Consider the following 16330-nt stretch of genomic DNA (forward strand, 5'->3'; position numbering starts at 1 on the left):
AAACATAGCGAATGGGCTATTCGGAGTATTAAATTCGCAATGTGCTCAGGACATGAAAACAACGCTTCACAAAATAAAGGCAAAGGAATGGTATCACGCCCACTTACTTGAGAAACAGACGCCAATACTGGACAAGACGGTCAACATAATGAAATCGTGCTACAACATGATGGAAGAACGGGTACAACGAGTAGAAGATCTAGTCACAAATCTCGAAAATTTGATGGAAGAACGGGTAAAACGAGTAGAAGATCTAGTCACAAATCTCGAAAATTTCATCAAAACAGGGAATGTGTCCCAAACCGCAAATGAGCTGTCCTTAGTAGCTGGACACATAAGACGCACGCAGGCAATGATAATTACAAGGAACAGGGAACAATGGAATGATTGATTCGGCATTACTGTCGGTAAGTCAACTACGACAAGAGTTAATCAACAGCCAGGCACATTTGCCAAATGGATGACGGCTGCCAATCCGACAGGAAACGATCCATGATGTATATAGGCTGATAACATCACAAGTCCAAGAACTGGACGAGCTGTTAGTGTTTTAAGCAAGGTGCCGTTAGTGGACGAGGAGGAATTTAACATATATCATCTATCGCCAATCCCTCTCGTAGCTAACAACACGGCTATCAGTGACCATCAAGATCGTCATTTCGATCTCAGCTCCGAAGAACTAGAAAGAAGCACCAAAATGTCAACGGGACCTCTGTTGTATAAACTCCACGAGTTATTAAGATGTACGTTAGCAGCGTTTCACAAGGAACATAATCCGCTGTGCACACCGACAGAAGAAGGGGCATCGAGAGTATGATACCCGATTACGGCACTCAACTCATAGATCTTCGCATCCACCAAGGAAATCACCTTAACTAATATGTGCGGAGAAGAACGTAATCAAATTCATATGGGCGGTTCTTTTACAAACCGAACACCTTTTATTGGCTCACATTTTTGATTTGCCTGAAACTTTTTTTACACGTACTATTCGGAAAATAAGTAAACACGTGTATCAGGATTTGACCGAAAAAAAATTATTTTCCTAGTTAGAATTTTTTTAAGTGTGCCAAAAATTGTTAAATTTGAAAAAGTACCCTCTCATTGAAAATCTGTATCTCCGGTTATATGAATCCAATTGACTTCATGTCTTTTGCATTAATTCCTCTAAAACCTCTCCTTTCAAAATAAAATTTAAAAAAAAAATTGTTTTTTTAATTTCTTAAAAATAAAAACAAATTAAGATTTAAAAAAAATTTTTAACTATTGCCCCCACAAAAAAAAATTTTTTTTTTATTTTAATACTTGCGCCATATTGTTAGTTACAATCGGTTTTTGTAAAAAGTTGGAGCCACTTTTAGTTTTTTAAATATCGAATTTGTTTTAGCAAGGCCTCGGCTTTTTTCTATGAAAAAACGTCGCAGCAAGTAGATCTACTCTCTCACTCTTATCGGATCCTAATGGAATTTATGTTTTCTCATTGTTTACTAGTCCTTTAACAATTGTTAATGATTAAAAGTTAAGTTTTAAGTTTTTTGACAATTTCTGAATGACAAAAAGTAAAAAGTCATTTTTTAATCAATTAAAAACTTACAACTATTTATTTAACCGTCTATTTAATAAACAATAATTTTAAATTTTTTTTATATATATTTTTTTATATTATGTAATTTATTAAACATTTTTAAATATTTATTTTTAAATTAAAAAAAAAATTAATTAAATTTTATAATTTTTTATTTTTATTAAATAAATTTTTTTAAAAACTTAAAAAAAAAATATTTAAAAATGTTTAATAAATTACATAATATAAAAAAATAATAAATAAAATAAATTTAAAATTATTGTTTATTAAATAGACGGTTAAATAAATAGTTGTAAGTTTTTAATTGATTAAAAAATGACTTTTTACTTTTTGTCATTCAGAAATTGTCAAAAAACTTAAAACTTAACTTTTAATCATTAACAATTGTTAAAGGACTAGTAAACAATGAGAAAACATAAATTCCATTAGGATCCGATAAGAGTGAGAGAGTATATCTACTTGCTGCGACGTTTTTTCATAGAAAAAAGCCAAGGCCTTGCTAAAACAAATTCGATATTTTAAAAACTAAAAGTGGCTCCAACTTTTTACAAAAACCGATTGTAACTAACAATATGGCGCAAGTATTAAAATAAAAAAAAAATTTTTTTTTTGTGGGGGCAAAAGTTAAAAAATTTTTTTAAATCTTAATTTGTTTTTATTTTTAAGAAATTAAAAAAAAAATTTTTTTAAGAAATTTTATTTTGAAAGGAGAGGTTTTAGAGGAATTAATGCAAAAGACATGAAGTCAATTGGATTCATATAACCGGAGATACAGATTTTCAATGAGAGGGTACTTTTTCAAATTTGACAATTTTTGGCACACTTAAAAAAATTCTAACTAGGAAAATAATTTTTTTTCGGTCAAATCCTGATACACGTGTTTACTTATTTTCCGAATAGTACGTGTAAAAAAAGTTTCAGGTAAATCAAAAATGTTAAATTTTTTTTTTGCCCAAATCTGTTCGGTTTGTAAAAGAACGGCCCATATAGGCGACGAAGCAGTCATCAGGAAGAGACAGGATGGAACCAGGATCGACTCGAACAACTTTGTCAGGAGGAAAGGACACACCGTTCACGATGTGTCCACAGCTGGTACGCAATAAGAGATGACCTCCGGATCGCCGCATGTAGTAATCAGGAAGATCATCCAGCAAGGTCCAGTACGAAATACGTGAGTGTCAACTCAGTATTTCGTACCAAATGGATTTTGGCAACACAGCACAGAAGGCAGAAGCAACACTAGTTTAAAAAATAATATTCTTAGAGTGCTCCACAGCAATTGATCTAAAATTTTATTAGTGCTAGAGCCCTAGATCACGAAAACACCACTATTTTTTTTTTTCATGGCAATATTTTTTTTGAAGATTTTTTAAAGTTCAAAATGTTTAATTTCGGACTTTTTTTTGAATTTCTTCCTATATCTGGGCACATATCCACCCAATTGGACCAATTTTTGTTTCATTTTAAAGTCAAAAGGTAAGAGCTTAACTTTGCCATACAGATCAATATGGTTGGATAAGTAATGGCAGCGCAGCAGCTCGACAAAGATGAAAAATGTGTTTTTTAATTCACTGTAAACTCCAAAAAACTCGAAAAAATCCGTTTATAAATCATAATGGGTACAAACATAAAGTTTACATCCTACCTAAAGTTTTATCGGACTCCCAGGCGTCAGTATCAACATCGGATTCAGTTGTAGCGGGTAGAGAAGGACTACTCCTGCGGTAATCGGCGGTGACAACGTGGCAAAACTCGAACGCGGTGCTATCATCCACAAGAAAAGGCAGTCCATCCGTACCAAGACTAGGGTACTGGGACGATACCAATGGCCACGGAACAGCAAGCCGAGGGCACTCAGCAACCAAATACGATTACCTCGCCGGTTGATCCTCAGCCGACGAGAGACCTTGGTGACACCGGAGGAAACCCGGATTGCGGCATGCTGACCGACAAAGTGCAGGGTGATGTCGGTATAGGGAAGCAGATGCATGATGAGACTAAGAACACAGACCAGCAACGGCACTCTTTTATTGAGGGTCACCGCATTACGAACCATTACCAAGCAACCTGCGAGCTGCAACCAAACGGTTGCATTACAAACAACCAGCAGCAACCAGAATAACCAGGAGACCCAACAATGGCGCACCAACTCACCTAGCGCCCCACGCTATTTGGCCTACTACCCTTCTCAGCAGCAAAGTCAGGCGGTGCAGGCATAGCAGAAGTTCGTCCGATTTACGGAGAATACAATACAATCATTAAGTAACACGGCGAGAACGCTGACAACGATCTGCCACCACACAACTCATTCCACTATTCTCTATACTAAGCTTCCGCCTGATCTAAGTATATAAGCATGTACCAACAGCAGAATAAATCAGTTATCTACCCAACTCATAACTCCGCGTTTTTGACTCGTCTTCCACCGGGAACATACTCGCGAACTGACAATAAGTGAGAAGTAGTGTTGCTGCCCTGTGTTTTTTAAAGTTTGTTGTTGTGTATCTTTCAAAAAAACTTTAACATCAAAACAAACCATGAAACCGTTTGCCTGTGATACCTTCGGAAAGTTGGCCAATTTTAGCATTTTTCGAACTTTGAGGTCCTTATGCTAAGAAAACAAAAATAAGAAAACTTATTGTAAACGCTGCTTAACTTGGGAATTCGTAATTCTAAGAAGCATTAATTTTGTTTAATAGTGTAATTATCTTTATGAATTTTAATTAGTCTACCTTTAAAATTATTGCTTGAAACAGGGAGTGGGAGTGGCTCGGGCGTCTTTAAAAGGTGGCAAAGTTAAAATCTAAAAACAAATCCATTTTTTTTTGTGAAAAAAAAATAATTAAAATTTAATTTTAAAAATAATTAAAATATAACCTACTAATCCCGTGAATTCTGTGCTTTCTCACTGATCTACTGAGCGGTAACGTTTATATAAATTGGTGGGACGCACACACAACTATACTGAGCTAGCCGCACGAATATCTTAGCGGGCAAACCTAATAAATCAGTTTGTTACAAAACTGCTACCTCTATGGTGGTGTGGAAATGACAAATGGAGTAGTTTTAGTTTAAGTAGCAAAAAAGAAAGTAATATATGTAAATATAAATAAGTGCAAAAGTGTTTTAATTTGAATTGCAATTTAGCGTTCAACTCCATTATTTTGGATAATGGCAACATTAGTATGTGGTTTTCTAAAAAGACATAATTGGACATATAAGCCTAGAGATGCTATATCGAATTTTATTATCCTGAAACGGGAAAAAAATATCAAATTTAAGCTACCAAGAAGACGACCTCGCCACCAGAAAATTAATTTACTATTGAAAGAAGGAAGAATTGCTAGCTACGAAACCATCCCCACTTTGTTGTCCACAAAATCTTGTCACCAAAGGAAATCATCGCCAAGAGGATTGTTGCGCTGTTGTTGCTTGATGTAAAGTTGGTAAACTAAAATCGTTGTCTTTACTAGTAGGTCTTGGATATACAAAAATTTTATTTTACCACTTCGTGAAGAATTGATAAAGCAACATGAGAATAATTTTTTTTTTCGGAAATCGCGTGTATTCCGGCGTACAGAATTTTATTAAATTTTAAATTCCCCTAAAAAATACTTAATTATACCCGTTACTCGTAGAGTAAAAGTGTATATTGTATTCGTGCAAAAGTATGTAACAGCTAGAAGGAAGCGTTTCCGACCCCATAAAGTATATATATTCTTGATCAGGGTCACAAGCCGAGTCGATCTAGCCATGTCCGTCTGTCTGTCTGTATATACGCTGAGATCTCGGAAACTACAAAAGGTTTAGATTTCCCACACATATTCTGGGGCTTCCTATGCAGCGCAAGTTTATTTCAGCCGTGGCGCTCAACCACCTCTAACGCCCACAATCGCCCACTAACGATTTAAAAATGTGTCTGGCGCCCACACCTTTAAAGATTTCCGAGAAGTATAAAATGCAATTTTGTTGTGTATATTTATACCTATAAAAATGTAAAAGACATTTTTCAAATCGGACCATGTATTAAAAAGTTTTGCGCAATCAAAAAAATGTTATATATCCATCTCCCTCGCACTTCCTTTAGCTGAGTGACTTTATTAGATAGTCCGCACATTAACCCGACTATAGCGTTCTCTCTTGTTTTAAATTGAAAAATGTTTAAAAATATTTTTCTGAAAGATATTAATACATCCCACAAAGTTGCATACCAAATATTAAAATAACTCAAACGAGTCTCAAGTGCTGCATAACTGAAAAATCGGAGCTAGTTTACAAAAAGATTTTTTTTAAATAAACGTTAAGAGTTACAAAAAAAACAAGAAAGGAAGATAGCTTCGGCCAGCCGAAGCTTATATACCCTTGCAGATAAAGTAAATACCTATAGTTTAATGCTCACTCGGTGCAGTTCCAGGGATTCCAGATTCAGCGTGCCTATTTAAATTTTGTTTTTAAGTTGTCAAAAATCAAAACGCCTACTTCCTACAAAGTTACAATGAATTTTCTTATATTTGTTTGAATATTCCTATGGGAGCCTTAAGATATAGTGGTCCGATCCGGCTCGTTCAGACATATGTACTATCTGCTATAGAAAGAAGACTTTCGGGAAAGTTTCATCGCAATAGCTTTAAAACTGAGAGACTAGTTCGCATAGAAACGGACAGACAGACAGACGGACATGGCTAGATAGACTCGGCTATTGGCGCTGATTAAGAATATATATACTTTATGTGGTCGGAAACGTCTCCTTCTCTGCGTTGCAAACAACTGACTGAAATTATAATACCATCTGCAAGGGTATAATAAAAACCGATCCTTATATTTCAATCCTCTATCGAAAAAAAAGTTTCGATTGATTCTGAGATTTGACCCAAATTGGCCTGTCACGTTTCACGTGGAATGAGCCATATTTAATCTATATTTATATAAAAACAAGGGAGAACGTTATAGAAGAGTATTTCGACTATTAGTATTTCGACAGACAGACAGGCAGGCAGGGGTAGAAAGCCCAAAAATATGTGTGGCTAATCACAGTTAGGAAGTCCTAACTTTTGTACTTTCCGAGATCTCAGCGTTCATGTAGACAGACAGACAGACAGACATAGCTGGATTGACTAGATCAACGAGTAACGGGTATAAATAAGGAAGGCCAAATAAATTAGTCTTTAAAATATCTAAAATATCCATTTTTGTTTGGTGAAAAACAAAACTTTTTTAAACTAGTGCTATAAACAACCTTACAATATACCATTTTACTTTCCGAGTAACATATATAAGTACGAAAATATGGGTTTGTAAAGGATACATATATTATGTCACTATTGTAGCGAATATACAGGTTTTGGTTTATTCCAATTTCATCTATTTCCGACATTGTTGTCATATCTGCAACACCAACAGTCACTTCACGAGCGCTCGGCATCATACCTATAAAATATAAATATATAGCCATTAAATAATTATAGTAATTTATATATAAAATATAACTGCATCAAGTATAATATTAAAACAAAGTTTATGGTTCATTCCACGTCAAACGTGATACAAAATTTTGCATCTCTGAGAAAAATGCAAACATTTTTTTTCGATGGAGGATCAAAATATATATATTTTTTTTAGCCGAGGTTAAATATTTAAATTTTAAGCAATTCTTTGGGGATGTCCACCAAGCCAAAAAGCTTGATTTATTTATGATTTTGCACTTATATTTGACTATAGTTAGATGGATCTTGAACTAAGCTCAGTAATTTGAGTATCTTTGAGTAATTGTTCAGGTCAATACCAATATTAAGGACAAAAAAGTAATTTTTTGGAATTTTTTCGGTACTTTTTAAAGTAGTTCTTAAACGGTTTTTTTGAGGTTAAGGCTAAAGAAAAACCACATAAGAAAACGACGGAAAAACTATGCGACATGTAGGGTGTGACAGTCACATCAATGCAAAAACAACAAGAGAGAACGCTATAGTCGGGTACCCCGACAATCAGATACCAGTTACTCAGCTAAAGGGAGTGCGGGGGAGATGGATTTATAAAACTTTGATTGCGCATAACTATTTAACGAATGGTCCGATTAAAGTAAATTAATTTTACATTTCGATAGGTATATTTAGCATAATAAAACTAAATTTTTACTTTTGCGAAATCATTAAAGTGTGTGGGCGCAGACACCTTTTAAAATAGTTTAAGGCGATTGTGGGCGTTAAAAGGGGCGTGGCCCTCCCTTGAATCAAACTTGCGTTGAGTAGGAAGCCCAAGAATATGTGTGGGTAATCCCAACTTTCTAGCTTTTGTACTTACCGAGATCTCAGTGTTCATACACTCAGAAAAAAAGAAACAGCCCGAAATCGCCATTAATCGCGATTTACTGTATTTTTTAGAAATGAATTTTCTAAAATTTAGAAAAAAATTTCTGAAAAGCAGAAATACTTTTCTAAAATCAAGAAAAATTGCCATAAAATTGAGAAAATTTCCTAAAATCCAAAAAGTACTTTTCATAAAAAATTTTTTTTTAAAAAAGGAATTTTTTTTATTTTTTAGAAAATTTTATTTATTTTTATAAAATGTATACATATTTATTTTACTATTTTATTTCCTAAACAAGAAAGAGAAAAGAAAATAAAAAAGATGTAAAGAAAATTATTAAAATTTCCTAAACCAAAAAGGAAAAAAAACAAAAAAGATAAAAATAACATTATAAATATTTCCTAAACAAAAAAGAGAAAAAAAACAAATAAGATAAAAAAAATTATTATTTATATTAAGTAGGTATTTAATATATTACCTATTATTAAAATTTTCTTACTTACTGCCAAATTATCAACAATACCTGAAATTGAAATTATTCCTGCAATCGAAATAAAAATTAATATTAGAGAAGGATGGTATTTGCGGCCTGCAATATTATTAATAGCCAAATCTACTAAAATAGTATGCCCTTTGCTTACCATAAATTTTCACACACTTACCAAATTTATATTTAAATTTATTTAAATTGCTTACCTATTAATTGCCTCTTAGAGGCTCAACACAAACTTATGTAGGGCGCTTGTCGTTAAAATTTTGAACTTTTAAATTTCCCACTTCAGTTTAAAATTCCCGCCAGTCTTTGAAGTTGCCGCCAGGAATTAAAATGGCAGAGCTAAATTCAAATAATTTCTGTTTTTACAACACTGAAAAGACGTGTTCGATAAAGACTTTTTGAGCAACTCTGGTCCCACACTTTTTCGATAAACAGGCCTGGCTGCCTGATGCATTTCTATTATTGGGTCTTTCCGTTTTGGACCTTGGCCGTGTGAAGATCGTTCTCTGCTGAGCGTATTTAAACCCAGAGATCTACCCAAACCAAATCGTGGAAAATATCAGACATCCGCAGCCTTTTATAAGGTTTTTTTTTACCAGTGGGTTCCTGTTAATTAAAGGAAGTACGTTTTACTATTATTTCGTGGAAAACCCCCACTTATAAAGTAATGCGTTTTATAGGAAAATTCTTGGAAGTCGAGTTTACTCCTTCACGTGGCTGACGGCCCGGGGAAATTTTCCTCTTAGATTTTCGTCTGCATCGTGAAAAATTGAAGTCGAGTTTACTCCTTCACGTGGCTGACGGTCCAGGGAAATTTTCCTCCCAGATTTTCGTCTGCATCGTGGAAAATTGAAGTCGAGTTTACTCCTTCACGTGGCTTACGGCCCAGGAAAATTTTCCTCCCAGATTTTCGTCTGCATTGTGGAAAATTGAAGTCGAGTTTACTCCTTCTACCACCAACGCCACAGGATCGTCAGGATTTTCATCAGCTCTCCATATTCATCATAAAACAAAAATCTAATCAAGAAAGTGAAAACAAAACTGAAAATTTCAACCAGCGTTGCCACCTAGCGTCCACGCTGAAAAATTCTTGTGAATTCTGGTCCAAACAATTCGGTACAAATTCATGCACGTCAGTGCCAACAACATAGTGCACCCTGTGTCTCTCATACATACATAGTGCAGCCCTCTGCTGAAAGTGCGCAAGTGGGCAGGCCAAAGGCTGCAACACCCACTTTGTGATCCAGTCTAGTTTTACCAACACAATTTAAATTTAAATCAGTTAAATTCTTATCAACTAAATTCCTTTTCTTAATTTAAATTAAATTTCTGTATCGCTCAATTAATTAAAACATAAATATCAAATAAGCCGTTAACGTAAATTACCTTAAATCCTAGTGTAATCAAATAATTCGATATGCAGTAAGCCAATCTCGTCATGAGAGCAAGTGTTTAAGCCCCTGAAAGTGTTTTCCCTAATTAATCTTTACATACAGTCAATTTAAATGCGGTTTTAAAATTTATAAACAAAATTACAGCCAATAATACAACATATTGAAAGCGCTTTCCACGTTGGATATTTTGGGTAAGTGATCGGCTCCGGTCGTAATGCTACACATTTTGATTGACTGTCTAATATAATGTTTCAATGATTTTAATATTTTAAAACAAATTCCCCCATGACTAAAATACTTGCTCAGTGAATTCAATTACATTTAATATTTTTGAAAACAATTATTTATTTAAATTAAATTTCCTTGCTTTGATTTAAGTATACTCATTTAATATGAGTATAATGATCACATTTGTTAGTATTACTTTTCTTGTATTAAACCTATTATAAACATGAATTGCTAAATTTTTTCTAATGGAAGCTTGCAGCGATAAAGATGATTAGGAGTTAGGCGTGTATAGAAAGGAATCCCCAACCTGTGTCAGGTTATGCGGCTGTGGTGATCATGGTAGGGTGGGCAATGTCAGCGGCAAACAACATCTTCGCTGCTGACACCGACACACACACATCAGCTGCTGCCATTCCATCTAGGCAGCACCCTTCTTTTCACCCTTTTTTTTTCTTTTCCTCTTTACCTCAATCTTAGTTCTGTCCCCCTACAATTAACCTCAAAGTCAGTTTGCACGCGAATTTAAATAGGATGTTTTATATACATATGCGAGCAAGTAGCACTGTGGATCAAATTGGAAACTCACTCCCTTTACCGACGAAACAAGAGCCGGAACCAGCGCGTGCCACACTTAAAGCTACACCCACCATCTTTCGTTGCTGTAAGAATCGTTCGTGATATGCTACAGTATTATATTATATATAATAATCTTATTTTGGCGCCCAACGTATGGGGCTAAACCGGCCCCTTTAAGTTTCCCTTTTTTAAGTTTCGTTTTAAGTTTAGCTGTCTAGTTCCGTGGATACAATAATTTATTTATTGCCTAGACCAGCAGTTGAACATAATTTTTTGTTGTTGGAGTATCTGGATGTGTTATAATTAATTTTATGACTCCGAAATCTAACTTAAAAATCATCGTGTGCAGGCAAATTGTGATTAGGAAGCGTTGTTTATTGGTTTTTACGTGGATGTAATTGCTACGGCCATCTCGTCTACTGACACTTATTTAGCTTGCATACCCTACAGGTTTATTTTATTGTGATCGTGAGTGGCAGAAAGTTGAATTGTTGCCGTTTGCCTTCTTGGCTTTGGCTGTGCTTCGTGTCCATTAAAGTAAATGTTTTTCCCTCTCGTTTGAGGACTTTAAAATTTTCATTGACGTTGCAATTGTGAGTTTCAGTAAGATGTTGTCTTTTGCCTTCTTCGGCTGAACTTCGTGTCGAAGAGTTCATACTGGATACAGGATTGTGGACAAGTGCTACACCTGCCGATCAACAAACTTCGTTTCTATTATTCAACAACTATATTATGAATAAGATCGTCGAAAATTGAATCTGGAGGTAGGCTGTGGACAAGTTCTACGCCTTCTGATCAACGGATTATGATCGAATTCCCTAAACTTTTCTTTTCTACTTTTTAAATCCCTTGTAATACCTGACTGATGTTTGACTTTTAACTATCTGAATTGCTTGCATGGCTTCCAAACTTTTATGATTGCCTTTTTTATATCCACATTTTTATTCAATATCTTCCATTTATAATATTTAATAATTTTTTTTTTGATTAGGCTTAAATAATTTTTCTATAATTACATTTAGAATTTCGGTGTTGAAATGCCAGTACCGCGCACTGACGATCTTCATTGTTACTGTTGCTCTGATATTATTCAGTCGGAGTCTGAACTTTATATAACAAATTGTGGACATAGTTTCCATCAAAAGTGTCTAGACAAACCAGGAAGGACCTTGTGCCCTGTGTGCAAAGAGTCCCTGACTCACTTGACTGGTATTCCATCCGATAGTGCATCTACTTTAAAAGGAGTAGGTAAAACCCCCGTTCTCCCGATATCGGTTTTGACCCGATCACAAACAAAGCGACTTGAGGATACAAGTCTAAACATGGTAAATCCTGGGGATAACACAGCTCCACCGCCACAGGCAAAGCAGCTAGGCATGGCTGACTCCATTAAGAAGGCTATAGCGGAAGCAGTCAGTCATTTTAGCTAGGTCTATCAAAGATCAAACTGATAAGCTAACACAAGCTATCACCACAGGGCTTAACATTAATCCACAACATTCTGTACAGTTGCAGAATAACTTTGATAATTCAGGACTACCACTTGACAATAATTCCGTAGGTCGCGAGTCTGGTGATTCCGAAAATGGTCAGAGATCGCAAATCATGCTGTCAGAACTAAGACCGGACAAAATAACACAAACAATAGCCAACTGGAAACTAAAGTTTTCTGGAAAGGGTTCATTGTTTATAGACGATTTCCTGTACCGTGTTGAGGCTGTTGCGTTGCAAACCTTGAATGGTGACTTAGACTTACTAGCTGGCTTTGCTAGTAATTTATTTGAGGGAACAGCAAGCGAGTGGTATTGGCGTTACCACAAGAAGGTACGTTGCGTTAAGTGGCAACCCCTATGCATGGCTCTCAAGGCTCAGTTTAAAGATTCGAGGACTGATCGGGATATACGATCAGAAATTGAGCAACGCAAACTGCGTTCTAGTGAGTCCTTCGATGACTTTTATGGTATCATCGCCGCACTAGCGGATAAACTAACAGAACCAATGTCTGAAACAGCCTTGGTCGAAATTCTCAGAGCTAACCTTCTTCCAGACATTCAGCATGAGATTCTATACGAGTCAACAAGTACAGTTGTTCAATTAAGAGCACTGGTTCTCAAGGGTGAAATCTTTATGAAAACTCTCCCTAAGTCCCAACCTTACTTTTCTCGCCCTGCTCCTCGAAATGTCGTTTGCGCGGTCGATCCCCAGATTGAAGAAGATGACAATCAGGACTTCGAGGACGAGTTTGAAGTGTCAGCTTTAGATTTCCCTTGTTGGAATTGCGGAGTTAAAGGACATCGCTACCAAGAGTGTATTGCAGAAAGAAAAGTCTTTTGTTATGGGTGTGGAAAAGCCAACACTTACAAGCCAAGTTGCAGTACTTGCCTGGCGAAGCCTGCAAAAAACTACTTGGCTTGTGTACAGCCGAAAAGTACACGCCGACCGAGGTCGTCTCAAGAAGACACCTCCAACTAGGATCCACTCCTGATATCCCAAACAACTATAAACCAGACTTGACTTATCCACCGGATCTACCAATTAAAAAACACTATGAGACCCCGAAACTAACACTATTTCGTTCTCAAATTCTTCGAAAATCGTTTCAGAAACAGATCAGAGAAGAAAAGAAAGCCCTTCTATCAGCTATAGTAGGTAAATTAGAAGGACGTGATTGGTTTGCTAGATACTGGTGCTTCAGTCAGCTGTGCAGGTTTCTTTCTTTTGCTTCCGAGATTCTGAAGATGGAGCAGCCCATTAAACCAATAGTATCCTCGGTCAGAACAGCAGATGGTCAGTCTCAACAGATAGTGGGAAGGATAAAAACCAATGTTTGTTATCAGGAACGCGAAACCAGTCTCTTTGTATATTGTTCCTTCGCTTTCCGGAGACTTATACTTAGGTATCGATTTCTGGACAAAATTTAATCTTCTACCAACTAATCTGACACCTCAAGAATTCTCTATTGCGTAGATTGAAAACTCTCAGATGAGACCTTTGTCCTTGTCACAGCAGCAGCTGTTGACAAATGTCATCCAACTGTTTCCATCTTTTGCGAAAATGGGGGTAGGTAGGACTGCATAAATCTCACATTCCATCGATGTTGCTAACGCCAAACCAATAAAGCAGCGTCACTATGCTGTATCGCCAGCAACTGAGAAGTTAATGTATAATGAACTAGACAGAATGTTAGGTCTTGGCGTAATAGAGGAATCGAATAGCCCATTATTCTCTCCCGTTGTTTTGGTCAAAAAGCCAGGAAAAGTACGTCTCTGCATCGACAGCAGGAAAGTAAACGAGGTGACAGTTAAAGATGCCTATCCCATGCCTTTAATCGATGGCATATTAGGTAGGCTGCCAATAGCAGAGTTCATCACGAGCTTGGATTTAAAGGATGCCTTTTGGCAAATCTTGCTGGATCCAAACTCGCGCGACAAGACAGCGTTTGCTGTTCCTGGTAGACCACTTTACCAATTTACTGTTACGCCTTTTGGTTTAACCAGGTTTGGGCACTGTTTGTGAATCGTCACTGTGAAGGAAGTAAGAAAAACAATTTTAAAAATTCCAAAACAATTCACAAAAACCTGATGAGTGTCCTAAAAATTAAGGACATAGGGTGTCTTTGGATCAAAAATGCATCGTAGAATAAAATATTTTTATTTAATTTTTAAACGCTGTTCACAAATGAAGATTTTTAAACTTTGCTGTGATTTTAAAATTTTGAATGCGCCCACCTCCTCTTGTGGTTGAGTTGGATTGAATTTTCCAAAACGACCGAAAAACAGAGACATGTAACTATTTAATTCCGAAAAGATTACCAAAATTGGTTGACCGCTCTTGAAGATATATCCCAAAAGACGAAGAAAATTTGTGATTTTCTTAAATTAAAGATACCGCAAATACCAGAGCTGATGGACTATAGGCGTAGTGGCAACTTATGCTTAGAAAAGCCTCATTTATCGAAATAAAATGGTGGCAGACCTGGACACCGACCCATGTCACATTTTGTCGGCCTGTGTAATCGGTAATGGGACCATAGCAACAGATCCTGAGAAGATTTCAGCCATTAGTAACTTTCCTTTGCCTCGTTCTTAGACTTACAGGGTGGTACCATAAGTTCATCCGAAACTATGCTGGATTAGCTGCTCCAATATCAGACACTCTGAAGCAAAAACGAAAGTTTGATTGGAGCAACGAAGCTCAAACTGCTTTTGAAAACTTGAAACTGCAAATGAGCTCAGCACCAGTATTACACAGTCCGAATTTTAACATTCCCTTTTCCATCCATTGCGATGCGAGCAGCACTGGCGTAGGAGCTGTCCTGATGCAAACAAACTCTGAGGGCGATGAGGCTCCGATTTCATTCATGTCTCGTAAGCTTAATCAGTGCCAGAGGAAGTACACCGTAACTGAACAGGAATGCCTTGCTGCAGTTTTGGCTATAAAGAAGTTTAGGGCATACATTGAGGGACAGGAATTCACAATCATCACCGACCACGCCTCACTCAAGTGGTTAATGAGTCAAACTGATCTGAGTTCCCGACTAGCCAGATGGTCCTTAAAGTTACAGGGATTCGATTTTAAGATAGTTCATGGAAAAGGCTCGCAGAACGTTGTTCCTGATGCTTTGTCGCGCACCCATGTAGAGGACCTTTCAGTCCTGTCAGTCGATGGCTTCGTGGATTTAGAATCAGATGCCCTTAAGTCCACTGAGTATACTGCTTTACGTAACAAAGTTCTTTAAAACACACACCAAGCTCCTGATTTGAAGGTGATCTCATTTTTCACTCAGCAGAGGAAAAGGTCGCTGATGAAAACTGCTGGAAGGTGTGGTTACCGAAAGAGTTAACGGCCGTTGCTCTTAAACTGGCTCATGAGGATCCTCTCGCATCTCACTGTGGCATTAACAAGGCTTTAGAAAAGCTTCGTCGATGGTATTTTTGGCCAAGCTTGGTAGCTGATGTTAAGGCGTATATTAACAGCTGTGAGGTTTGTAAGCGTAGCAAACACCCAAATCATACCCTTAGACCACCCATGGGAAAGACTGTGCCAGCAGATAGGTTCTTTCAAAAGCTATATGTCGACTTTTTAGGTCCATATCCGCGCAGTCGTTCGGGTCATATTGGTATTTTCGTGGTTTTAGATCATCTTTCTAAGTTTCCTTTTCATAAACCAGTCAAAAAGTTTAGTGCCGAAGCTATAAACCCATTTGTAGAGGAGCTATTTCTTTGTTTTGGCGTACCAGAGACAATAGTCTCAGACAATGGCGTCCAGTTCAAATCGAAGTCATTCAACTCTCTTTTGGATAAGTACAACATCAATCACAACTATACAGCCTTTTATGCACCCCAAGCTAACGCTTCTGAGAGGGTCAACCGCTCGGTAATCGCAGCCATAAAATCGTACATAGATCCCGATCAAAAGAACTGGGATTCAATGCTAAATCAGATTTGCTGTGCCCTCAGGTCTAGCGTCCACTCTGCTATTCAAACAAGTCCTTATCGTCTTGCCTTCGGCCAAAACATGATCACCAATGGTTCTTCTTACAAACTCTTGCGTACACTGGAAAGGTTAGAAGATCGCACTGTACAGTTCTCGAAAGACGATTCATTCGATCTTATAAGATGTCGAGCTAAGCAAGCAATGCAAGTACAGCATGATAGGAACGAACGTTTATACCAGGGGTGCTCAAAACTGCCTTATTGCAGTGCAGTTACAAACACCATTAAAAGAAAAGCACACGCACGCGAGTAA

At 36.8% G+C, this 16330-nt stretch overlaps 1 protein-coding gene across 12 annotated transcripts in view; it reads right to left on the reverse strand.

Moving 5' to 3' along the window:
• The window catches only part of Myo81F (Myosin 81F), a 1428838-nt gene that overhangs the window by 1334575 nt on the left and 77933 nt on the right, over positions 1-16330 (reverse strand). For 11 of the 12 annotated variants that reach the window (XR_011419017.1, XM_070216714.1, XM_070216710.1 and 8 more), the window contains exon 2: positions 6891-7012. Coding sequence is in view for 11 of the 12 variants with exons in the window: in XM_070216714.1 (XP_070072815.1) it covers positions 6891-7012 (122 nt within the window). In the remaining variant the exon portion in view is untranslated. Of the gene's footprint in view, positions 1-6890; positions 7013-8411; positions 8427-16330 lie in introns of those variants that run through there. The other variant, XM_070216712.1, reaches the window with a different exon arrangement.

This window comes from Drosophila takahashii, chromosome 3R, assembly GCF_030179915.1.
Source record: "Drosophila takahashii strain IR98-3 E-12201 chromosome 3R, DtakHiC1v2, whole genome shotgun sequence".
Taxonomy (NCBI): domain Eukaryota; kingdom Metazoa; phylum Arthropoda; class Insecta; order Diptera; family Drosophilidae; genus Drosophila; species Drosophila takahashii.